General features: G+C 48.4%; 1 protein-coding gene across 3 annotated transcripts in view; it reads right to left on the minus strand.

Annotated features, from left to right (window-relative positions):
* The window catches only part of LOC135812802 (von Willebrand factor A domain-containing protein 3B-like), a 51,804-nt gene that overhangs the window by 17,715 nt on the left and 7,821 nt on the right, over positions 1 to 26,268 (minus strand). The window contains exons 8-25 of one of the 3 annotated variants that reach the window (XM_065326032.1): positions 26,024 to 26,124; positions 23,528 to 23,871; positions 21,809 to 21,906; positions 21,014 to 21,195; positions 20,644 to 20,742; positions 20,183 to 20,240; positions 19,749 to 19,829; positions 19,561 to 19,653; positions 19,249 to 19,386; positions 15,680 to 15,807; positions 14,124 to 14,178; positions 13,651 to 13,772; positions 12,684 to 13,142; positions 12,622 to 12,632; positions 9,611 to 9,659; positions 8,528 to 8,551; positions 3,631 to 3,763; positions 167 to 285 (exon numbers count right to left, since the gene is read on the minus strand). In XM_065326032.1, coding sequence (XP_065182104.1) covers positions 167 to 285; positions 3,631 to 3,763; positions 8,528 to 8,551; positions 9,611 to 9,659; positions 12,622 to 12,632; positions 12,684 to 13,142; positions 13,651 to 13,772; positions 14,124 to 14,178; positions 15,680 to 15,807; positions 19,249 to 19,386; positions 19,561 to 19,653; positions 19,749 to 19,829; positions 20,183 to 20,240; positions 20,644 to 20,742; positions 21,014 to 21,195; positions 21,809 to 21,906; positions 23,528 to 23,871; positions 26,024 to 26,124 — 2,294 coding nt within the window. Of the gene's footprint in view, positions 1 to 166; positions 286 to 3,630; positions 3,764 to 8,527; positions 8,552 to 9,610; positions 9,660 to 12,621; positions 13,143 to 13,650; positions 13,773 to 14,123; positions 14,179 to 15,679; positions 15,808 to 19,248; positions 19,387 to 19,560; positions 19,654 to 19,748; positions 19,830 to 20,182; positions 20,241 to 20,643; positions 20,743 to 21,013; positions 21,196 to 21,808; positions 21,907 to 23,527; positions 23,872 to 26,023; positions 26,125 to 26,268 lie in introns of all 3 variants that reach the window. The other 2 variants (XM_065326021.1, XM_065326028.1) reach the window with 2 other exon arrangements.

The raw sequence follows: 26,268 nt of genomic DNA on the forward strand, positions 1-26,268 counted from the left end.
AAAGTTGCTCAACTTTACGTAAAGTTGCTCAACTTTACGTAGTGCGGAACCTCTCTAATGACTCATCATGATCACACAATGACTCATCATGATCACATAGTGACTCATAATAATCACGCAGTGACTCATCATGAACCATAATTCTAAGTTTCACGCCAGCACTTACTCCTGGACCTTGTCCAGTGCCGCCGATAGCTTCTCTTCGTACGACTTCAGATCGACGGCCTGTGGATTGACGATGGACACATGCCCCGTCTCATCAGCAACGTGCCGTAGCGGCATAATCTGCAGTGTGAACAAGATCAGGCGATGCCTCGATTTCAGATGCATGCTACCAAGAGTATAATTATAAGCTCCCAAGAGTGTGCAACTCCGCATATGGGGTCTCCGACGGCGAAAACGCACATCACGTGTCCCAGGTACGTTTGTACTACCACGTACAAACGAAGGATAGCTAGCGCGTAATCTGAATATCTACCATGATCATGCTGGCGAGTTGCATACGTGCAGTGAGTTTCTGTCAGAGAGTGCATTTTTTATTACTCCGCTGCTTGCACAACGGGCTGGTAACGTACAATTGAAACACTACACCACGTGCGAACCCCATAGAAATCAGGAGTTGCACACTCTTGGGAGGTTATATATGTAGGACTCAGTATAGAGTCCATGCACTATATGATGTCCAGCACCCTATATAGAGTCCATTGGTCCAAAATCCACTATACAGAGTCCAGGAGTCCACTCAGTTTTGATCAGCTTCATCCTGCCGCGCAATCCCCTATAAGGAGTACACTTTTTCTACAAGTCCCCTATTCACGGTCCAGGAGTCCAGTTTATCCAGTCACGCCGTCCTGTGTGTTGTGCCCGAAAGAGAACACATTTTCAGTTTTGCTTGCCTCGTGGCAGCGCATTCCTTTCTTCACTTCAGCCATGGCTGCCAATTCTGCTGTGCAGTTGCTGACAGTAATCTGTCTCGAGCTAACCAAGGAGGATAAGGAGACGTTCAAAATCAAATCTGGAAAGCGTCTTGTGGTTCTCTGAAGACGTTTCATCAGTGCGCGGGATGAAAGCAGAAATTGCAGAACGAGAAAAGTTCAGCACAGTTCAAATCTGACGAGTCAGGTACACTGACGCTCTCTTTCGTTCGACGCCACAAGGATCCCCTGTTTGGCTGGCCATTGCTGCCAGTAAGACGTTTGAACGGTTTCATCAGAGCGAGGGATGAAAGCAGAAAGCGGAGAAAGAGAAAAGTTCAGCACAGTTGCAATCTGACGAGTCAGATACACTGACACTCTCTTTCGTTCGACGCCACAAGGATACCCCTGTTTGACTGGACAAGAGCTGCCTGTACCACCGTGTCAAAAGGCTGTCCAACTACATGGCAGGACGATGACTGAGGTAAGGAAGCTTTTACTCGTTTCGATTGGTCTGCTGTTCTGTCGTTATGCTTGAATTTTTTTCCATTTTCAAGGAGCGTATCGCGTTTGTTTGATGTTGCTTGAATGAATGCCCTAAAAGTAATCAACCACTTCGTAATAGTCCTCAAGGACTGCAAGGACTTTGCATCAATCGTATATGATCGTCTAGCTATCATCAATTATTATTTTATTTCATGAGAAATGTATTTTTATCCCTGTGATCATTGAATTATGTGAACTCCACGACACTCTTCCTGTAGTATGATGTCAAATACAATGGGATCCACAAACGCAGTGCCAGTGTACTAGTAGTAGTAGGACTAGGAGGATTGCTTGTGTGCCAATGACAAGAAAAAGCTTCTCAAGATAATACTCGTATTCCATGAAGTAACCGTTTTGATGTCACGAACATGACATTGTGCCAGTGAAACTGCCTCGTGACAACAAATCATTGCATTTCCATCTTGGGGAAGACTGACTGACAGCAACGCTGTACAGATTGTTCAAATCAGCTCATTTCAATTTAGTTGCAGTGAAGTGAAACACTGTGTACACTACATATATGTTGGTGTGTCTGTGCGTCTTGAGTGTGCACAAACGATCTTATTCTTCGTATTACTAATAGATTATTGTCCCCACCATCACCAGTTCACAGGTCTTTGAGTGGATTGATTTTCATTTAGCATCACATTCGTTGAGAACTTGGTAGTTGTGTGCTCCCATGCATCGTTATGGTAATAAGCGTATCCTTGTGCTATCTATTTGTTGCAGGTGTGCTGATCTTCAGAAGCTTGCGGAACTGAGTGCTGCTGAACATTTGCATGGCCATGAGCGATGGTGAAGCTTGCTATTGCACTCTCAGCATGTGCTAGTATTATGCTGACCACTGCACTATGTTACTCTCTTACACTACTACGTGTATGTAAACGTGCGTGTACCTGTCCCCGTACGCATTCGTTTCGTATAATTATTTGTTATCCCTCTTGACTTTACATGTAAATGGGTGGACGTTTGCATGGCTGTTGGAGTTGCGTGTGTATTGTGTCTCTACTCTTTTCTTGGTGTTTTCTTGGCGTTGTATAAGTTTGTGTGTGTGTGTGCGCGCGCGCACAATAATTTGAAAACAAATAATTAATCCTGGGCTCACCATTATTCTCTTTCGATTCTTGGTTTTTTTCTAGGTATTTTCTTGGCATTGTGTGGGTGTGTGCATGTGTGTGTGCGTGCACAATAATTTGGCAACACTACATGATTGAGATATTGTAATTTGCAGCGTCTGCGAAGAGACCACTTGATTTGAGGATGGTGTTTGTAGGGTTTTTCATGTAATGAAGTGGCTGCAGTGGCGCCTCAATCCATATTTTTTTATCTTGAGAAGTGAATGATGTAAAGGATTAAAGGGAGAGGCCGTTTTCTGGTTAATATTCACTGCTTACAGCAGATCCTATGTCTATTTTCGAACTCGATAGGGGATGCCTAATTGGCTGGACTTTATACAGGGGGTGTTGTCCACATAAAGACTCTTTATAGTTGATTTCAAAGTTTGGACTCCGTACAGTTGATTTTGGACCAATGGACTCTATATAGGGGTGAAGCCAATTGGCTGGACTCTATACAGGGAGTGATGTCCATCGAAACTTTGAGCTCACAGTTGATTCCAAGTTTGGACTCTGTACAGTGGATTTTGGACCAATGGACTCTATATAGGGCTTGGACATCATATAGGGGCTGGACGCTCTACTGAGTCCAACATATACTCTTGGTGTTACCTCTGCCAATCCACCATACTGGCCAGTAGATACTACTCAAACGGTGCAGAGTTCTTCCGTGATCACATGATCTGTATTATGTGACTTGTGGCACGGTCATAATATTATGACTATAAAAGGCTGGTCATGTGACAAGTCTCCACTGAGGTCTGCCACGCAATAGGTGTGCCATGAGATCAACAGCTAAAACCTCCATTGCCTGCGCCAAACCAAGAGCTGAAGCTTTGACAACTTTGTACAGACGCAGCCTGCTGCACTTTTCAAGTAGGGAAATTGCAATCTCCGACCTTTGATTCCCACAAGTACATACGTTCTCGAATGCATGTTATAAAGTATGATGGCCCTAGTCTGGCCACATGCACCCTGGTGATAGGAGGCAAGGTGATGTCGTTAGCTCAATACACAGCCAGTTTCTATAGCCATATGCACTCGCACACCCTCACCTCGTTGAAGACGCGGCTGCTCACGTGTTTGTTGAGGATAGGCACAAAGTTTGCCTGCTGTTCAATGACCGTGGGCCGCAGAGCGTCCAGGATAGTCAGACGGCACGCTGCAAGACCGTGCACCTGCAGCCAACTAAGTACAGCGCACACGTGCACACACACACACACACACGCACACACGCGCACACACACACACATGGACACACACACACATGGACACACACACACACACACACATACACACACACATGGACACACACACAAAAACAGGAAAACACCATTCACACCTCACAGTTGTGCTGGCTTGGTAGAAAGCATCCCTAGGAAATATTTAGTGTTGCAGTGATGCAAAACTCGGGGGTACAAAAAGGATCTCCTATCTGGTTAAGAAGGATTGCGTTCATGACTAATCTGAACAGCCACTCACCAGGTCAAGTACAGCAAAGCGTGGTGTAAGCGACCTCTGGTTTTAGCGACCGTTTTTCCATGCACGGACAGTTCTACACAGAAACGGCACTGGATACAGCAACCACCTGCCTTGCGCGACCAGCGACCGACTTTTTTAGTGTGCCAAGTGCCATATTAGATCTGCACACAGCGACCAAAACCAGCCAAAAGTGCCATCTTGACTGGCAGGGCTGACTGCAACAGGGTTGAAGTGCGCTCAGTCTGAAGCAAGTGCATGCAGTCAACAGAAGTGACAAGTGACAGTGCGGGATGCCTGCACGAAAGTATTCTATGCTCCACGCCTGTCAATATGACTACATGGAAGTACAATCAGATATGCCACGAATGTATGGAACCTGGTTCCAAAAACCACCTGGCCGTGACGACCGCTTTTGCTTGCACCGTGGGGTGGTCGCTTAAACCAGGTTTACTGTACAGTGCTGGTCAGAGAAATCCAACCTCATGAATAAAGTAGCGTCGTGTTCGAGTGCACAGACTAGTATGTACAGTGCTAGAGCTGCGTAGCGCCCGGTGCTATTTTATTCACGAGGTTGGATTTCTTTGGCCAGTACTGTACTTGATGGTTTTGATGGTTGCCTGGTCAGTGCAAGCCAATAGCTTTATGTACGAGATGCTTGCAAAGTCGTTGCACACCGCACGATTTGTTTCACTACCAAAACTCAATGTTCGTACATATTTTGCCTGCGCACTCTTATCAAGGGTTGGGTTTTCTTGCCCCTTTATTTCCAGTACCATATTAGTTGGAAAGCTCGCACCAGCCTCTATTGTCCCTGTTACTGCTGAGCCGCCCTACGACTTGATGCCAAGTCAACTTCACAGATTCAAGCTGGTTATGGTCGTGCCGACCGGTTATGGTCGTGCCGACCGGTTATGGTCGTGCCGACCGGTTATGGTCGTGCCGACCGGTTATGGTCGTGCCGACCGGTTATGGTCGTGCCGACCGGTTATGGTCGTGCCGACCGGTTATGGTCGTGCCGACCGGTTATGGTCGTGCCGACCGGTTATGGTCGTGCCGACCGGTTATGGTCGTGCCGACCGGTTATGGTCGTGCCGACCGGTTATGGTCGTGCCGACCGGTTATGGTCGTGCCGACCGGTTATGGTCGTGCCGACCGGTTATGGTCGTGCCGACCGGTTATGGTCGTGCCGACCGGTTATGGTCGTGCCGACTGGTTATGGTCGTGCCGACTGGTTATGGTCGTGCTGGTTATGGTCGTCCAGATTGGTTATGGTCGTGCCGACTGGTCATTGGTCATGGTCGTGCCGACTGATCATGGTCGTGCCGACTGATCATGGTCGTGCCGACTGGTCATGGTCGTGCCGACTGGTCATGGTCGTGCCGACTGGTCATGGTCGTGCCGACTGGTCATGGTTGTGCCGACTGGTCATGGTCGTGCCGACTGGTCATGGTCCGACTGGTCATGGTCGTGCCGACTGGTCATGGTCGTGCCGACTGGTCATGGTCGTGCCGACTGGTCATGGTCGTGCCGACTGGTCATGGTCGTGCCGACTGGTCATGGTGCCGACTGGTCATGGTCGTGCCGACTGGTTATAGTCGTGCCGACTGGTTATGGCCGTGCCGACTGGTTATGGTCGTGCCGACTGGTTATGGTCGTGCCGACTGGTTATGGTCGTGCCGACTGGTTATGGTCGTGCCGACTGGTTATGGTCGTGCTGACTGACTATGGTCGTGCTGACTGACTATGGTCGTGCTGACTGACTATGGTCGTGCTGACTGATTATGATAATAGTCGTGCCGACTGGTTATGGTCGAGCCGACTGGTTATGGTCGTGCCGACTGGTTATGGTCGTGCCGACTGGTTATGGTCGTGCCGACTGGTTATGGTCGTGCCGACTGATTATGGTCGTGCCGACTGATTATGGTCGTGCCGACTGATTATGGTCGTACTGACTGATTACGGTCGTACTGACTGATTGTGCAGGCAGAGCGCTTGCGTGCTCTTCAATCGCACCTGTCTTTGGAAGTTAATAGTCGCGTGGGAGAACTGGGTCACCCAGGTGTTTTATCATGGTTGTCGCCGCTCCCTATTGCTGAGCATGGTTTTGAATTATCCAAGGGAGACTTTTGCGATGCCATTGCGTTACGCTATGACTGGCCGCTGCGTGACACCCCTGCTGTATGTGCTTGTGGGGCGGGTTTTTCCACTAGCCATGCTTTGAATTGTGCTTTTGGGGGATTCCCAACTATTCGACATAATGAACTGCGAGATCTGTTCGCTGTTGCCTTGACCGAGGTTTGCCCCAGTGTGTCTGTAGAGCCACCTCTCGCCCCTGCGAGGGTGAGGTTTTACAGGCCAGGTCGGCGAACACCTCTGTCGAGGCTCGCCTTGATGTGAGCGCTAGAGGTTTCTGGACGCGTGGGCAAGATGCATTTTTTGATGTAAGGGTGTTAATCCTGACGCTTTTCCTATGCGTCCAGAGGCCTGGACGCGCTCTTCGGCAACATGAGGGCGCTAAGAGACTTCAATATCAGGAGAGAGTAGTGAATGTTGAGCGTGGTGCCTTTGTACCTTAAGTGTTTTCCGTGAATGGGGCAGCTGCGCCGGCATCCACGGCCTTCCTCAGGCGCCTTTGCCTGCTCACATCTCAATCTTCGGGAGGTAGCTATTCGTCGTTGATGGGACAACATCGCTGTCGGGTGTCTTTCGCGCTGCTACGTTCCGCTGTATTGTGTGTCCGGGGTGCTCGGTCGGCCCGCCACTGTCCAGTTCACATGCTTCGTGAGTTGGTGATGGTGGAGGGCCGGGTTCCCCTGCTGTGATTAGTGCTGCACCGAGCTTGTTTTGTGTGAAAGTATATTATATTCTTTTTATTCTTATATTTATACTTCAAGTACAAACAAAAATAATTGAGAGGCTTTGAATCGTTTTTATCAAAATCTAAATATTTGCCGGGTTGGAAGGTGGAAACTGATTATGGTCGTACTGACTTATCATGATTAGTCAGTGCAATCACAATCAGTACCCTGGAGTCAAGTTCTGAGCGCGTTCACCAGTCTTCACAACTCCATGTCGAGCCCGTGTCACATCTCCACTTGTTGTTCCCTGTAGCAGCAATGCCTTGCCACCAGTGCCAGCTTACAGAGAAGTGTCAGCGATGTGCTTGCAAGATTGCTAACACCCCGTGTGCCGACTGCTACTGAAGCCGCAGCAACCCGTCAATCTGTAGAAATGGCACTCCTGGCGTTGGGACTGGAGCGACCTATGGCCACAGCAATGGTCTTGATGACAGCAGTAGTTCCGGGACTCGCGTTACCAACAGCCAGGTGGATGGTGTGGTTCGTAATACCATCACATCTCAACCTGCCGACCATTGCTGACCCTGACCCGGGTGTGGATTGGCATGATCACCCCCCCCCCCCCCCCACAAATCTCCATAATGTCATCCTATGATGAGATCGTCCAGTGGCGGGTTAGGCGCCTCTGTGGTCTCATTTCGAAAGGAGACAACAAGTTGTATGCCGAGACGATGACCTACGTCCGGTGTCGGATTGCGTTTGCTTTGCTGCGATCTGCGATCATGTGCGTTCGTGGCGCCCGTTCATCGTACCACCGTCCCGTAAATGCCTTGCGGGACCTGGCAATCGCTGAGGGCCGGTTACGAGGGAAGGTAACTGGACCCATATTATGGGGATGTGTGTTGTATGGGATCTATTAGCATTTATGTTGCATTTCTAATGGGAACTTGGCTTGCACGCCTAGCATCTCTTTGCAGGATTACTTTCTTGCATAAAATTGTTTTCTTTCTTTTCGTGTTGTGTTCTAATCCTTCATGACGGTATATTGTATTGTATTTTGTTTGCCCGTAAAAGAGTCTTCAGTCAGTCATCACAACAAGTACAGTACAATCATGATTATTCGGACTGGGGATGATCTTAGTGACTGATCGAACTTCAAGTACATGTAGGTACACTGCACTAGTGTCAGCATTAGGATTATCAAAGACGCAGAAGCTGCGACGAGTTCGGCCATTTGAAAAATCGGAAAACACTCCACCACTCCTGGAGACATTGCGCTCTTGGCCCGCATCCGTTCTCGTAGCATCCAGGAGCACTGCGCACCAACCCAATAGTTCTCGCATACAAAAGCCTGCTTCTGCCCACCCTGTGCTTGGAAATGTTTGCCTGGTACTTTGAAAAAGGGAGTCTTGGGTAGACGAGAGCATAGTGTGGAGTGGTGGAGTGTTTCAAAGATCAAATCAAAGCTGCACCATCCACACACACACGTTAAGGGCAAGGAAAGCTAAGCCTGGTTCATATCCTGACGGTGCTAGTCAGCTTCTTACTCACACGTTCAGCCCCTTTCAACTGCCTCCAACTGAGAAGGTTTTAACAAGCCACACACTGTCGTATTCCTAATAACGTTACACATTCGGGACCACAACGACACAGTGTACTGTTTCCCGCATACCTCTGAGACGATTGATATCCGTGCCTGCAATGCGGAGTGTTGAAAAAAAAACACAGTAGAACGACATCACAACATTGCATGACACCAGCACTTTATTGAAACGGTGCTGTATATCCGAGGCTAATCGACTCTAGAAAGATCAGTATTGTCTTTAAAAGACTCAAATCCGATGAACATTTATACCCAAGTACGGTACATTGCCGCTTCAGTAGGGATGTCAGCGAACGCACTGCGCAGGCCTCTGCGCATGCATTGCGTCATCGATTTTTTGAACGTGATCGGGGCCGACAGAGAAAACATGGCCGCGGTCTGTTTGCACCGCTGGGAGTCGTAAAATTACTGTTCTTCTGTCCCCGCGACCATTCAAATCATACGCGATACTCGAGGACCCACGTACTCACCACGTTCTCCCCGGTCGATTTCTCTGAAAGTTTGCACATCGTGAAACACCAGTATGAGAGGTGTTCAGGCCAATTTTCAAGGAATTTCCCTGGTTGGATCACTCCAAAATCGGACTTGCATTTCTCACTCGCGGCCATTTCTTGCGCGATGGAAGCGCCCTGCCCTGGTGAGTAACCAGCATCGCGCTTGGTAGAGAGTTGCTGCAATCAGCTCCCTGATGTCTTCGCTGCCATTGTCAGAAGCGATGGACCATGAATTTGTTTGAGAGTCTCTGGATGCTACTATTCCTCAGCCTAGTTTTCAGCCATTCCGTGCATCTTTTCGCACGATTTATTTTGCAAAAAAATGAAAGTGTTCACGAGTTTTCTTGTCGGCCGCGCGTAGATGGGCCAGGCTCACCTGCGCAGATGGGCTGCGCAGTGCGTTCGCTGTTGTCCCTAGCTTCAGTTCAGAATGAAAGATCAGAGTATAGTACGTGCAAGGCCCATGAAAACCGGGTTGATCGTTTGAATCCAGTCTGCGCTATGCATCAGTCCATATCCCAGTGACAGCAGGTCTAGGGCGGCACACCACCCGCCGTGGCAGTCACTCGCTTAATCGGATTTCATGGAGCAGTGCTGTACTTGTGCGAGTGGTTAATAGAGGACATGTTTTGTTTTTTTACTTTAGAGCTTCTCTCACCTTGCCTTCAGTGACTTCTTTTCTCTTGGTCTTCGTTTCTTGCTTGCCACTGCGTGTGAAGTTTCGGCGGAGTTGAAGGAGAACACAAAGCCAACAGAAAACAAAAGACTATGTCATAATGCACGCATACATGTAGTCAGGAGAATGGAGAATGTGCTAAATCTCACTGACTGACATCTTCTTACATGCATGTGCCATGGATTATGACGGCCCCAAAGGTCTTGCCTTGATTGTAGACAAATACAATCATTATAAGAGCAATAAAAGAGTACAATCATTGTAATGGAATTGCATGATTTGCAGTGCATTATAAAGTAATCAATCTTCTCCTTCGATCTTGTTCAAATAATTCTCTAAATGTACTGATGTTTTGACATCATAGTTTTTCGAAAGATTCCAATAATTTAGTTATCATATGTTGACTCGCTTTGAATCGCTGATCAGAGCATGATCATGTGATTTGATCATGCTGTGCGCCATTTTTGCTATGGTTCTTTGATGCGCGTGAGGGCATGAACCTCGCGGCATCAGGCTGGCTTTTGTGGATCTTTTTACTCTCCTTTTAGACTAATTCCTGTAAACAAGCCGTATTTGGGGTCTTGAGTGTGTGGTCGTGAGGGATCGAGGGAGCCTACAGACGGAATTGGTAGTGCTCTAGGGTCCGACCTAAAGTAGAAAGGAATTCGATTACATCATTGCCTAACAACATCGCTATTGCTCTTATAAAATTGCTTTCTCCACGCCGACTTTTTTTCGCGCACGGTACGACCAGCAAGACCATGGTCGTACCACTTTTCTCCCACAGGATGGTCTACCCAGAGCGCCTGTTGAGCACTAGAACGTGCCCTGTTGGCCGAAAAATCCGATTATTTTTCCCCCTAGGGGACACCCCGGACCACCGCCACCGGCCGGACCACTCCCCACTGCCCTGTGACGCCCCTGACAACTATTAGGTATTCTAAATTCCAATTGAAATGCTTGACTTTTGCCGGACTTGAGCCGAAAACAAGTCAGGGTAACACCTCCTGGGGATCAAACCTGGGTACCAGGGCCTCTTGATTGTCACAGACTTTTCAGCTGAAGTCAGTCAAGTGTTTCAATTTGAATACAACTCCTTGCCAGGGTCCTGCGGGGGCATTGATGGGCCACCGTCAACACAGCGGCGTCGCCTGCAGGGAGATCTGCCGGCTCTTGCCTTTCCACGTAAGCGGCACCCTCGCGACAAGGCCATGCGAAGGGCAGCCTTTTCCTTGGCATTTCATGGGCCAGTCCTCCCCCCGACTGAGGGGTTGTGTACGGCATTGGGACATGGCGGTGATACTCAACAGTAGGCTTATGGGAGCTGCCGAGAAGACAGAGCATGTAATCAGTGATAAGCTGGTTACAGACAGAGAACAGTGGTGGGACTGCTGATGAGTTGACATGAAGAAGGATACAAGCAGCTGGACTTGTTGCATTCCGGGCATGACTTGAACAAAGAAATATTTGAAAACGACGACGACGACGGCAACGACGACTAGTGTCCCGCAGCTGGGGATGCTCGAACTGCGGGCTAGTGGCGGAGAGGGTTCTATCATAATTCACAGGCGTAGAAACCACAGCTGCCATCATATTGTGTTGGGCCTGCAAGCCACGCAGGAATCCATTGCGGGACAATGACAGATATATTTACAACGAGCATATGCACACGATAGATGCGAGAGAGAAAGAAACAGATAATACGGAGAGAGGCAATGCTGCGACAAAAACAATACACTACACTTGCGTTATGGAGAGCTGGCTCCTGGCCTGCGACAATCAGCACACTGGCCAGAGGTCATTAGCGGTACACATGCGCTCCTTGAAGACTGATCCCAATGGAACAGCCCACACACAGCATTGGTTGGAGCCAGCATGGTCGCACTAATCTGCCCAGTGTGGATATTGCGAATTCTTTGCATAACGGTGAAAATCACCTGTTCAGCAATGCTAATGCTCCTCTAAGATTGACCACAATGGCACAGCCCACACACAGCATTGGTTGGAGCCAACATGGACGCACTGATCTGCCCAGTGAGGAAAATTGAAAGTTGCCTGTAGACTACAAACCGGTGGAACTGTGACCACCTGTTCAGCAATGCTTATGGACAGCCGCTCACGGGAGCGCTGTGTTCTCTGAACTGCGCAACCCGCTGCCACTCGGTGGCGTCACGGATCCGAGTGCATGCGCCAGTCACCCGTTCAGGATTGGCGCCGCAACGTCAGCGGCCACGGCAGGTGTCTCCAAACTTATCATGCGTGACATGGCGCAGTGACGCAGTCAACCGCTACATCCGGGCTGCGCAACAAGTAGACAACCGCTACATCCGGGCTGCGCAACAAGTAGACAACCGCTACATCCGGGCTGCGCAACAAGTAGACATTGCGTAGGAAGAGTGGTACCAAAACACAGCAAGCGGCGATTCCGGCACTCCGACCAAGACAAGCAAGCCACAAACATTGCGATGTGCGAAGCGACAATTGTGATGACGTGGAGGAAGCATGAACTTGTTGTTTGCACATACCATATTAGGGGTGGTCGCAAGACGTGCTAGACCTCATTGAAATTGGCTCGGCCAGTCACCGTGCTCTAAGCTCAACTGATGAGACCTAACAAGGTGGAAGGAGCTAGCTGTCCGGAGATCGAATACAGTCTTCAGGACAGTACTATTCATATGAAAGAGCTGGAATGCAAATCCCGTTGAATCCACTTTCATCACTTTTCGGATTTATGGTAAAAATTGATTCATTTTATGTGTGGTTTCTATCTAAATCCAAATTTGGGCTCCAGGTTTGAAATCATTCTAGCCAGTTTTTGAATGTGAGATTTTGCCTGATGCTGCGCCTAGACCTTTTGATTATACTGAGCTGAACATCTGATTTTCTCAAATTCGGAAGTCAGGTGCATTCAATTCTGGAGTGCAAACAGAGATGAACGACAGTTTGGAACAGCGATGTGATGAAAAGCAACTGATGCGCAACCATAGACTTACCAGCAGATGACACGGATGATGCAGATGCTGACTGCAGGGTTGTGGACTGCACACGCGGAGATACGGATGATGCAGATGCTGACTGCAGGGTTGTGGACTGCACACGCGGAGATACGGCAGGTGCAGCGGAGCTTTGACTCTCAGTCGCAGATTCGATCTCCGATGCCGACGACACAGCAGAGCTTTCAGCTGCAGCCGAAGACGAACCGGTAGGCGAAGTGTACGACTTTGCCGAGCCGTCGGGTTGCGACTCGGATTCAGACTGATCCAGTTGCGAGGCGGAGTCCGACTGTGCATCACTTGCATGGCCGTCGGGGACCTTCCGTGGCGTTTGAAGCGGCACAGTGGTTTGTACTTTGCCTCTGGCGACTGACTGGCGGCTAGTGACACTGGAGTTGGACGCCTGCGCTGGCTGGTGCGCCTTCTTCCTGGCACTTGCCGGAGTGCTTCTCTGCACGCCCGCTGGATTGGTGTTGGGGCGCTTGCTGCCTGGCGATGCACCCGCCTTTCCTGTTTGCTTACTGGACGGGGACGAACACACAAACACATGTTTTAGTATACAACATGCTTAGTTCAACACCTGAAGACACAGCGACGCAGAGACGTTAGCAAATGCCGTCACTAGGTCGTCATGGGTGCAGCTTGTGCGAGAGCGCATGTACCTGTGTGTGTGTTGCCGAGTTGGAATCCCACCACCTCAACTCAAAGTATCTAGACCTGATATTAGACCTGATATTATCCGTAATGTCTGGTGAATAAGCTTGCTGCACCACTACTGGGCTATATCCTAACAACATGTGACTGCAGCCAGTGTAACAGTAATCCCTCCGGCCATGAACAGACAACCTTGTGAAACACAACCTCCGGTGAAACAAAAACCTGCGAGCAACGACGCTATCTTCAGATATAGTGGCTAACGGACTTCAGACAAACAGTGATACTCTTAAAATAATAATGACACTTTTCTTATGCCAGATTGAGGGACGCTATTTCCAAGGTTGACTGCATAAGCTTCTTGCACAGCCCCACCTTGCGGCCAGCTTTGCCTGCTGCTGCTCCACTGTAAGGCACGCCTGGCGTAGTTCCATCATGCGTTTCAGATCGGCACGCGCCTTTGCCACCTCCTCGTGCAGGAAATGAATGTCTTCACTCTGTATCCAGGGAGAGCAAGCGGATAGAAACACAAACCGTTGCCAAAATCGATTTTAACAGGACGAGCAATCATCAATTTAACAGGACGGGCAATCATTACTTTGAACTCGACAGGCTCAGGGTACCGTTCCACACAAGGTGACATGTCGAATTCTGTTCATGTATTCGAGTCTGAAATTCTAAGCCAGCCGTAATCCTAGTCCTATTGAAGGGGGGGGGGGGGGGTAATATTATAGCAGCAGCCGCAATTGTAGGGCTATGCAAAGTGTATAGTGCAGTATATGTGCGTTGGGCGGGTCATAGAACCATCAGCGTGTTCAATAAAGATCTCATATCTCAGCGGCACTCACCTCATATGGTCGTGGTCCATGTTCATCCCTGGCATCATCAGAGAAGTAATGATACCTGCATGCGACAGCAGCCAGAAGAGCATACATATGAATGCACACACAGCCGCACACCGGCAAACATTTTCAAAGCATGCCACCAGATGCACACATGCACGCACGCACGCACTCACGCACGCACGCACGCACACACACACACACGCACACACGCACACACGCACACATGCACACACACACGCACGCACACACACGCACACACACACACACACACACACACACACACACACACACACACACACACAACAACAATAGTCATATTGAACGCTCTTACACCATCACTAAGAAGTACAAAAAATAACTCCTTCACTCCATGGCCAAAAAAGTAGTGTTGAAACGAGCGTATCTATAACAAACGAGCGATCAGTTCCACTAACGAGCAAGCTATCGAGCGAGCTAACGAGTTTCATTGATGTGGCAAATATGATTTTTTGAATAATTTTTTTTCTAAGTTCGATTTTTTTCAGCTGGTTCAAATTATCACCGCCGGCATTTGGGGTTGCTGCTGCTTCACTTCGGACTGCTGTTTGGTGTCGAGGTGTCTTTTCAGCGCCGTCGTCGAGTAGCCTTTGTAAGAATAGACCGTTTTGCAAAGATTGCAAGTAGTCCTGGTCTTCGCTGCATCGCGGGAGAAAACTTCCAAACGACTGAGCGTAACTATTTTACTTTCACTCGAATGGAGAGGTGACCGAAGCATATCCTGCGACAGGTCAGCAGATGCGGAACAAGACATCAGTAGAGTCCACCAAAGCTGCAACGACAACTGAAACAACTCAAGTGTCGTGCAGGCATACAGTCACTGTAACTGCGAGTGATTTTCACTTTGCGCGGGACTGGACTCTCGATCGACCAGGGAGTCGTAAAATATTTTACGACTCCCCGGTCGACATGTACTGCCATGTGTACGGAGTACGGTGTACGGTGTTCGTTAGTGCAAACGAGCTGGCCGCACAAACGAGCCGAGTTTCTGGCGAGCGAGCTAACGAGTATCCGGTGAGATCGTTTCAACACTACAAAAAAGTGATATTGTTGAGCTTGGTTGCGCTCACCTTCCCCTCCTATGTTATCATATAACTTTGAACATTCCAAGTTGGAAGGCTGTTGGAGTGTGCATCCAAGATGTGCTAGAGCCGTTGGCTAGTTAGTTATAGAACGTCAGTACCCGTCGGTCATGTTGTGCAATGTTATCGTATGAGCTGATTGTTTAGTAACTGGTGGCGTTAGTGGACCTGATAGCGTAACTTGTAATTCCTTGGTCCTTTTTTTCCTATAAATTTATCCTTGGCTCTCTATCCGAGTCCGTTAGGGAGGGTGCTGGATTAACAAATCTGATTTTCTGCTGCAATGTGAATGAAGAGGACATTTTTGTTACTGAAAATTGTGCTGGTTTATAGGTTAGAGGATGTTGGTTTATAAAGTGTTGGATTAAAGAGGGACAACTGTACGAGTATATTAAACCCAGGCGTTATCAGCACAACCCTCGACAAAGCACAGGAACGTACCGTCCGCCGGTGTCCTGCGACAGCTGATGCAGGAACGTATTGGCCCGGCTGTCGGCGCAGTTGAAGCTGATCGTGTGGATCGGCACCTTACTGGTCAGCTGCACCTCGGCTAAGATCCCCTCGGGAGGCTGCACAGACAGGATCACACACAGGCAGTACACGATACAGCAATGCAGTAGAGGTAAGTTTTATGGTATTGTTTGGTTGAAAACACGTTGGTATTAGATAAATTTATAGAAAAGAAAAAGTACCAAGGAACTACAAGTTACGCTATAATGTCCACTAACGCCACCAGTTACTAAACAATATTAGATAAAGCCTTGTATTTGTTGAACACGTTGTTTGGTTGACAGCATGAAACAAGGCGGAGGACACACTGTGTTCGGAAACAGTGCTCCTGACTACAACCTCCACGGCTTGCACACAGTGCGTCCTCCGTCTTGTTCCGCCTTTTAACACGACGTCAACCAAACAACAGGTTATTACTCGCTTATGTTGACATGTCGTACTTTAACCCTTTACCAGCCGCAGGATTTATATGTAAAAAAGCGGGGTCCACTAGATTGATAATAGAGACTAAACGGTAAATAATTTGTATTGACATCTTTATAGTTCTGGAAAGCTGGTAGAATTACCTTTCATATGAGACTAAAACCAAGCTGATGCCATGTAGAAACGTTGCCATTCATGGCGAACAATAACTCGAGCAATGCGGCCGAATTAGCAAATTCGAGGACCATGACAATAATATTATGTACACTGTTCAGCTTCAGCTCATGCACCAGTTCATCTGTCAAGATTCAAACACCATCAGAACTAGGCTGTTCTAGCGCTCTTTTTTGGTGCATATCACGCATGGGCTGTGCACTGGGGAAATTGCAAACACATACTTCAGCATGAAGTGCGTCACACGCTTGAAATTTCAACTCCACCCGTTTCCTGGACTTCGAGCTTCGGCGCTTGAGTATTTTACTTCGCGCTATATCGAATGATACATCGTTGGAAAGCTGCGTTCAATAGCTTTCCAATGAGTCGTCATATGTTGAATTTGAAGTAGGCAGACCGAAGTTATAGCTGTTTGTACAGTGCTCTATGCTCGTTTAGCATGAAGTGCATCACGCTTGAAATTTCAACTTCACCCGGGTGTATTCAACCGCGATTTTCTCGAAAAAAAATGATGTGCAGCACACGGTTTTCTCGATGGTAGGTCATTCCGTAGGTTTTCAGCAGTAGTTTGCGATTATTCCGACCGCGGTGCGGCAAAAGACCATGGTTTACAGAGCAAAAAACGCATTCGCACTATGTACGGTTGGTAAAGGGTTAAGCAATAAATTTGAATGTGGTGAGTGGCAAATAGCACACAGATAAAGGCAATGGGGACTGTGCACCGCGATAGCGGCAATACTGAAGATGTAAACGGGGTACACAAATGCTCAGAAAGGCCCTGCTACAACAAAACTGACTTTGACGGCAGCTTTAACTAGTTACTTGGCACTAAAACTTGATAAACTCAGCACCCTTACTAGGCACTTCAGTCACGTGACATGACCTGTCAAAAAGTGCTAACGCTGAATCGCGTACATGCGTGGCACCACGGAAAGGCGCATGCATAGATCGATCTGTAGCTGCACGGAAGCTGCACAGGCCTTCTCGTGTGGCACAGCGTGTAGCTGAGGCCCTCAGCTTTCGTTTGAGCCCACATACGTCATGATGCGGCAATTTTTTGAACTCACTTGCAGTTCGAGTAAAATCGGCAAGGATTTTTCGGGCATTTCACTTGGTTGCACGCATTTGCCATGTAGCTCATCGTCTTCAGCATCGTATTTCCTTTCTGAATCAGTTGGCCTCGTTCATTTCGACACTTTGCGCATTGCTGCGCAAGAAGAAATAACGCAAGGTGTTATTGAAAGCGAGCCGCGGCAGGCGTCCTCCCGGCAGTAGTCCTTGTTCGCCGGAGCCCATGCGCATGGCTGAGCAAAAAGAAATATTGCCAGTGTGTTATTGGAGTCGCATCGGAGCAGTCGTCCTCTCCTGCAGGCGACGAGTAGGACAGTATATACTTCGGCGACTGGACCAAGAGAGCTGACATCAAAACGGCCTGCTTGGAACAAATCGTCAGCTGATCAGCAGGTGGCTTCCAGCGACCAAGAAAAGCATTGACGGTGATGATGTCATGGCCCTGGATATATAGTACTACTCACCAATACAACTGTATAGTAGTGCTGCACACATTCACAATCAGCCTGTTTGCCCTGTCACCTACCTCTACCGCAGGCTCCTCATCAATGCCCATTAGTGTTTGTTCCTTCTTTTGGTTACGATAAGCCAACCTCTCCTGTCGCCGGACCTAGACTATCCATTACCATAGAACTGTCATCTGTTGTCTCTGTTGCCGGTCCGCTGGTCTGCTGTTCCGCTTTGCTACTCCAATTCATCATTAGCAATAGTTAGTTTAGCGCAGCTCACAGCTCGTTCGCTGCTATCACTACCCTACCTCCCAATTCCCCGATCTCTATTCTTTCCTTTACTCTCTTTTACTATATTAGAGCCTGCTTTCCCTTTTACTCCTTTAGAGAGAGTTTGACCCAACTGAGCGAGCGCAACAACCTTCCTCACTATTGAACCTGGACTGAATCCACAACTAACTGCTTGTGCTTTGTGTTGTCCGTTACGCTTGGGTTTGGGGCTAAGAAGTGCACATATATTTTGTGTCAACGGACTTCGGGTTACGGAGTTACGTAGAGACGACACTCAGCCTTAGGCCACGACAATATTATAATACCAAGAATCCAGCACACACTCTACGCACAAAATCTCTCATGCTGGAGGTTGCTGAAGTTTCAGTAGTCCCAAAAATTTGCAGACGATGTTCTACATGTGTGTCATTTCTTTCCGTCAAATACCCGGTAAAATTCTAGTTTGCTCAGTCTTCGGCTCATTGTTCCTCCGTACTCGTCACCACGTCATACTGTACATGTAGCGACAATGTGTTCTGGCACTGAATTATTGTAGTTACTTTATCTTACCTCAAAGTCTCATCTTATGCTTTCCCAAAGGCTTCTCTGCACTGTTTTCATGCTGTTGCGATGGAGTTGCTATGCTGTTGCTATGATGTTGCCATGGTGACCACACCCGATATCTTCGTCTGAGCTGCCGGACGAATGAAAAATGCGAAGTTTTCCAAACCATGCTGTTTCTGCATTCATCTGGTTATTTTGACCTGCTTCCAGCGAGCCTGGTATTTTGCCAATAGACACTGAAGCAAGTCCTGCCAATTTCTGATATGCTGCTGGTGCCGTCGAAATACTGAATTTGCCGTTATTCAATTCTCCGACTTTGGGTGGCTATATCTCTGTGCCAAGTTATTCTTTTTGCTTCAAATTTTCTGTGGAGTCTTCTAAACCTATCTGAATCGGATACAAGAAAGAAATACGAGTATTTCTGGTTTTCAAAAAACAACCTGAAGTGCCTACCCTTACCCTTCCTCCCCCCCCCCCCCCCCCTCTCCCAACTCATTTCCTCACCTCCCCACTCCCCTCCCCTCCCCCATACAAAATTCAAATACATACCTGATCAGGCCTCCCATCGGTTAGCACATACACTGCCTGGGCAGACGCATCGGCCAAGGCGAGACGTAATGCCGCCAGTGTATTCGTACTGCCACCAGCATTCAGCGAGAGAATCCACCGCCATGCATCTTGCAAATTCTTCACCACCAGAACAGGCAAGAAGATCAAAACGAAAAAGAAAGCACATCCTAAGAGCTCAATCCATGTTATTAATTACATAGAATACATGAACTTTTTTGGCCCAATAATATTACCAGGCGATTAATCACAAACCAGGTTTGAAGTGTCATCTGAAGGTTACTGAGCCCATACCTGTGAGGTAACATGAACCATGGTGGGTCGCCAAGACACGACGCTGGAGCTGAAGCGCATAATGTTGAACATTGACTTGTGCCGGAGTTGCTCCTGAAAGCAGAAATAGATCATACACCAGATCGGACACGTTGGATTACATCGCAATAAAAGCGGGACCAGAGTGCACGTAGCGGCGACACACTTACCTGCAGAAGGATCTGTAGCTTCGCCTTGACTAGGTCCAGGCGATTCTTCATTGACGAGGAAGCATCAATCACGATGCACACCTGAGCACGCATGCCACAGAAACATGATACTAGGTACTTGAAGGACATTTTCTTTGGAAACAGCAAAAAAGTATGTACCCATTTTCCTTTCTTAACTGTCATCGGATATTCCCAGACGCCACAATCTACGCATCAAATGCGAGTCCTATAGTGGTGGAAGGTGGGTGGATCAGGACCACAAGCGGACGGCGGTTGGTTACAAAACAATACTTATGTTGGCCGCATCCATCTGTCACTCATGCCGGAGGTAACAAAAGCGTGGTGCAGAACTAAAGCATAGCATTAGTCCAGTCCATTGAAAAAGTATTTGAGTACGCCATGACCAGCAGGGTCGCACGAATACAGTTCCATACCTTGTCTTCGATGAGCGTGCCAAACAGCTCCCTGCTACCCTGCCTCAGCCACTCTATCCTACATTGCGACAAAGAAATGGAAGTGTCGGTGGACAAACACGCAACAAAGTTAGACAGCGTAGCAAAGGGATAACTTAGGACATATGTATCCATTTCCCACCGTCAGGTTTTGCGGGGCAAGTGTACTACAACCGTACACACCGTGATACCAGCTCTGCATAAAAGGTCATGAACTTTGTGTGGTCATACTCATAAATGTACTAGAATGGGTTGTACCTGCCAAAAAATGAGGCAACTTGCCCCCCAAAAAAGGTGACGGCTATCTTTGATGCATACCTCCCATGGCAACAAAAGATTTATGGTAGGCACCGGCGGATTATGCCGGCAGAAAAATTGGCAGAATTTGGTGCTTTTTCTGGTAAGTTTCATGCATGTTTGGTTTCAAAATGTATTTCGCTCACCTGGCGAGGTAGGAGTCGATGGCCTTCGTCATCTGGATGTGGTAGTTGCGCACGATCTCATTCGTCACGTGAATGTGAACTACACTGCCGTCCGGCCACCTGGACCAGAACCCAACCACACACTCACAATGACATACAACACTAACAAGCCTTGCCAATTGAAATTCAATCGATCATCGCACTACCCAGTAGAAACTGGTGGTAAATTTCAATACTGGTATGCTAACCTGAAATGGGGGTAATAGCCTGCACCTAAAATTGGCAAGTACCCCACCTAAAATTGGAAAAGTGCCCGCACCTAAAATTGGAAAAGTGCCTGCACCTAATATTGACTCAGGGCCCGCACGCAATATTGGTCAAGTGCCCGTACCTGAAATGGGCAAAGTGCCCGCAGTACTTGGCACCGACCAGCCGATCCTGGCTCGTTGGTGTGATTTCCCCGGCGATGCTGGTCATCGGATCGTGAAAGCGCACCACGGAGTCGCAGTGGCGGAAGGCCAGGCCCGAGAGGACGTCGTGAAGCAGAAGCTTGCGAGCACCGATGCCGTGAGTCTGCACACAGAAGCAGAAAAAATAACGTTTTAGGTTGGCATAGTGGTGGCATGCGGAGGCTAGTTTGTGTGTTTCTGAACATTCAAGCGATGCCGACGCGGATCCCGCGAATATTATTATTATTATTATTATTTAAAAAGGCGACGTGGAGACAGTCCCCATGGTTGTGATATGAGTGCGCATTTAGTTATATTCATTGCATTATTATTATTATTATTATTATTATTTTATTATTTTGGTTGGATTTACACTTACTTTCTTGAAATGGCTGTGTTTGTTGTATGCCATGATGTGTGGAAAATAGAAAATAAATATTACAGGTCTGCCCGAATTGCGGGGAGGGGAGTCGCTAATAATGCAGACATTTCAACTATCCAAACATTGCACACTGAACTAACGTTTATCGTGCACACTAACTTCGTAACTTGCCAACTGCAAATTACCAGCAGAAATCCCACACAGTTTTCAATTTCGCAGTCCTAATTAGGTGTGTGCTTGCTCAGTTCGAATTATCGGACACTGTTATGTGGGAATGATATCGGCTGAAATTGGTCCCGGGCGAGCGTTCTGATAAAGGCACAAAGGTAGAGGAGAACAGACTGGTCATGCATACCTGCAACCATTCCTTGGAGCTGACGAAGAGGTCGTGGTGAGGCACAGCGTCCTGGTCTCCAACCCTGGGCGAGCTTGTCGCCGCTGCCCGGTCCTGGTCTGTGGCAAACAAGCAAGCAGAACCAAACCGGCAATGGGGTTTGTGTTGATACACAGCACCTATACGCCAATCAATAGTTCTTTTGGATTCATACACATCAATAGTGAGACCTTTCCAAGGCCACCGCTCAAGGGACCTTTAAATGTGACCCCGGGTACAGATCAGGGGCGTCGGAAGGTATTCTAAATGAATGAATGAAAAGGCAGGAGGTCCAGGGCCGTCCCTCTGAAATTTGTTTGGTAAATTGGGCCTAAATAGCCCATATTTTATTGCTTGATAATCACAGGATAAAATTAATGGTGCGGTTTTCACGAAATCAGTTTCAGCGCAACTGTTCATAGTGAAACAGCCTGACAAGCTGAATTATCCTAGTCGACTTTCTAAGCATGCCGCTACAATGCAACCTGAAACAATGCGTACAGAAAACAGGTATGCTGTGCATGTGCGCGAGTTTGCCCAACAGCAGCTGACATGCATTCCGCATTGGGCTTGAATGATCAGTAACACCTGTCAAGATGGCCACTCTGATTAAGGTGACAACCTGCCTCAGAGGACCATTAACGCACTCTCCACATACAGGCATGCACCCGGCTCAGAACACATTGTTTTCTGGTTGGCATATCAGGGATATTGGGCGGAGCAGCTGGCGTGCATGAGAAAGACAGGTCGGCCTGCTCTGCGCAGGAGCTGTGACCCGGTGCACACATAGTGTGTGTGAGAGAGAGACAGACAGGTCGGCCTGCTCTGCGCAGGAGCTGTGACCTGGAGCACACAGAGTGTGAACGAGAGACGGTCGGCCTGCCGTGGGCAGGAGCTGCGACCGGTAGTGATTGAAATGAGCCAGCTGCGGAGATAGACTGCCCTCACCCGATATAAGTATATTGACAAGAATTGTACTGACACTGTTATTGAGGAAATTATGGTGACAGTGACGGAGAGATAGTGATCCCCAGTCGAATGGGGTTGGGAGGGAAGGGGAAATTGACACTGACGGACAAACCCGTGAACAGTCAAGTCGTCAGAAAGCAAAAGTGACAAAGGAGTCTCTCTTTTCTCCTTCTCTCTCTCTAAAGCAAGATTTGGAATGCATGCGTGGGAGAGTGGCGCGCACTGCGCATGCGCATGTATAGCAATGACATCATAATCAGATGCATGATCATCAGACTAAGTATGAGTGGTAGATGTTCCACGTTCGTTAACAGGGCTTAGCGCACACGCTAAACCACCACTAAAACCAGGAGTGGCAGGACCAAGGGATGTTATCTCCAGGCAAATGACCCTGGCTAAGGAGACCACACGGCGGCCACATTTAGTAGGTCCCTTGAGTGATCGCCTTAAACGGCACGTTTCACTGCATGTCTACAGTACTGTTGGTCGCCGAAGAACTGCTGGGGGTCAGCCTCCTAGCCTAGACCGTTCTTATTTTCATGTATTACAGTCTATGCACAGTTGAGTCACCGTGTATACATTGGTATGCTGTGCTTGGTGAAATGCTAGCCTGGTCGTTCTTCGGCGCCCGGCAGTACTGTAATATGTGGGGAACTGCATCCAGGATTGGTAAGCCCAACCCATTGACTAGCTAAGTGAGCGTAGCATACTTGACCATGCACTCTGTCTTACCATGTGGCAGAGGGGCGGACTGTGGTCGAGGAAGATCATACGCAAGGGCCTGCAGCTCGGCCAGCGTGTTCCGAGCATCCTCCAGTTCGTCCCAGATCAGCTGCACCGCTTCGCGGACCACTTGCAAGCCATTTCCGGGTGTCCTGGATGTTGTGGTGGTGGTGGTGGTGGTGGGCGTGAGCGGTGGCGCCTGAGGCCATGACGAGACGGCAGGCTTGGAAAGTGGTGGCAGGGGTGAGATGGCACCGCCGCCCGTGGCGCGATGCGTTCGGACGTACTGCATCCAGTGCGGTTCGCCAGTTTCGATCGCTGTGTCCGACTGCATGCTTGATGCCGTCATGCAGCTGCAAGAGAATGTAGTGGGAGATACAATGGACATGGACGTGTCTCAAATAACGCATTTAAGGCTACAGGTCATAGCACCCAGGCTCTGCACCCCTTATTTGGCATTGAAAAAAGACCTATAAACGTCCTCAGCGCTTGGACGTCATTTTCAATGACGGATATACACGTCTTTAGCACGGAATGGGTTAAGCGAGCACTTGAGATGCCAGCACGCTTGATAGTCCAGTAGGATGCCTTGCCACCAAAATATGCTGCCGAAAGAAGTGAAAGTTAGACGAACTTAATTTAATAAAACAGCAAAGAGGAAGAATGGTATCGCAAGAACTTCTACATAATTTGTGTATCGATGTCGACAGGTAGGAAATGCTTGCGGCACAATCCGTCCCCCTTGTTGCGGAGGCTTTATCTCCAAATGGTTGCAAAGTTAAATGCTAACAGTCGCTGACGTTTTTCATAACAGTACTATCAAAGTACACAAGAAACTATACGTGACGTACAACCCCCGACAATATTCCTTTGTTATTCTTCTTTATTTCCAGGATGGCCCATGGCCAGTGAGGAAGTCTCTTGAAATGTCGAACAGCATGCACGCACGAAAGAAGTCTAGATTTCGTAGCATGAGTGCATCTTTGGTGCTGACCAGCCCGGACATACATACATCACATAGCTAGCTGGTAAGTAACCATGGCAACGGGTTAACTGCTTGTAGGTGTTTTGCTGATAGCACCTGTGCGTATCTGCAACGCACGAGTTTGACGAAAGGCTTTTGACTTAAGGCTTTGGAGCGACACACTTGCTTCAAGTTCCAGCTACTGCTGTAGCACTTGAATGTCAAACGTAACACTACTCTGGCATTTAAGTATGATTTCACCTTAAAATCTATCTTTTCGACTTAGTTCCGCATTATCCACTGATGATGGGAGCAGGAAAATCGATTCTGGAATTGCCTTAGCAGCAGAGTGATGATATGTGTTTGTAGTACGGTACGTGTTGCTAGGTCGCTAGGTACTTTCCAACGCCCCGCCCCTGGAGAGTTACGCCCCTCCCCAGGGTGCTGTGCGTGTGGATTCACGCATGTCCTTGCTAGGATCTGTAGTGACACAGAGAGCTGTGGCTCATACCACCTGGACGTACAGACCTGGCCAGTGATGCCAGCAAGTTTTTAGCAGCTGCAGCGGAAACAGTGTCGACGCCAGCGTCATCCTCTTTCCTGAATGCGCTCCCTGTGTCCGCATCCCAAAGCTCCGGCCGGGTCTTGAACGAGACCCCAGCACATCATGAGAGCACAATGGACACCAGTAGTACAGGTGACACATTCGCTGCACCACACCACTCGGTGTCACCAGCACCCGGCTATGAAAACTCGCAACTCTCTTCCGCCGCTCTGGATGCTGACCGGGGTGTATGCAGTCGTCAAGAGCAGACCCTCATGGAAGCAGGTCCTGAGTGCCACTGCTAGCTTGTCCGCTCCAGCTTGAAGACATGACTTCATATCCTACTGACCAGGAGCATGACAGCAATGCATTCTGCACTGCACATACTAGCGCAGGAAATGACGGCGAAGATCTGACGGCTCACCATCACCTGATCACCTGGACTGAATTGTAAAGAGCTATCACCGCAACAATCACCTGAATCACCATTCAGGAAACTGCCTCCAGGATCGATATTCAATGTACAATTACCGCTGGTGCGGTTTGCGACTAGCACGCACACACCTACAGCGCTGAACTTACATGCACCACGCACTAGCTCATACATTACTAGTCTCTCGTTCTATATACGGCAATCGATGCATTGTCTGCACCCCCGTTGATCCCAGCTGCACAGTTGTCTTGGTCATACATGTACTCGACTCTACCACGGCATAGTGGCAGCTACTAGCGTAAGCGGTACCCGTTGCACAGCTGTAGGACTATCACAACCACATATTTTACGCTGTCTGATGGGTGTTTCTTAACACGAAACTCTGAGTAACAGCCACATCCGGGTGGACTTCTCATGAGAAGCATCTTTTTTCCTATAAAGCATCTATTGCTCGTGTGCTATCATGCATATAGCTTTATTCTGTGAACACTTCCAACGCATGCATTCGACATACATCATGACTCAACATGGCCCAGCATTTCAGGCTTATGATAGTGTACGTACATTCCGCCCGAAAGTTTGGAGATCGACTTGAGAGCGTCCAAGGTTGAGCGTTCAGTGCAGTTGAAGGCAATCACGTTGACCGGGATACCCGACGTCTGTGCCTGTACACATCGGATCATAATCAAGCACACTGCATGCCCTTAGATTACAAATCCTGTTTTAACGGAAGATCTCCCCCCCCCCCCCTTCCCGTCCCGCCATACTGTGACTCCATAGCTATGTATGTAGAAAGAGCAACAGCCTAC

Source organism: Sycon ciliatum, chromosome 1, assembly GCF_964019385.1.
Source record: "Sycon ciliatum chromosome 1, ocSycCili1.1, whole genome shotgun sequence".
Classification (NCBI taxonomy): Eukaryota; Metazoa; Porifera; class Calcarea; order Leucosolenida; family Sycettidae; genus Sycon; species Sycon ciliatum.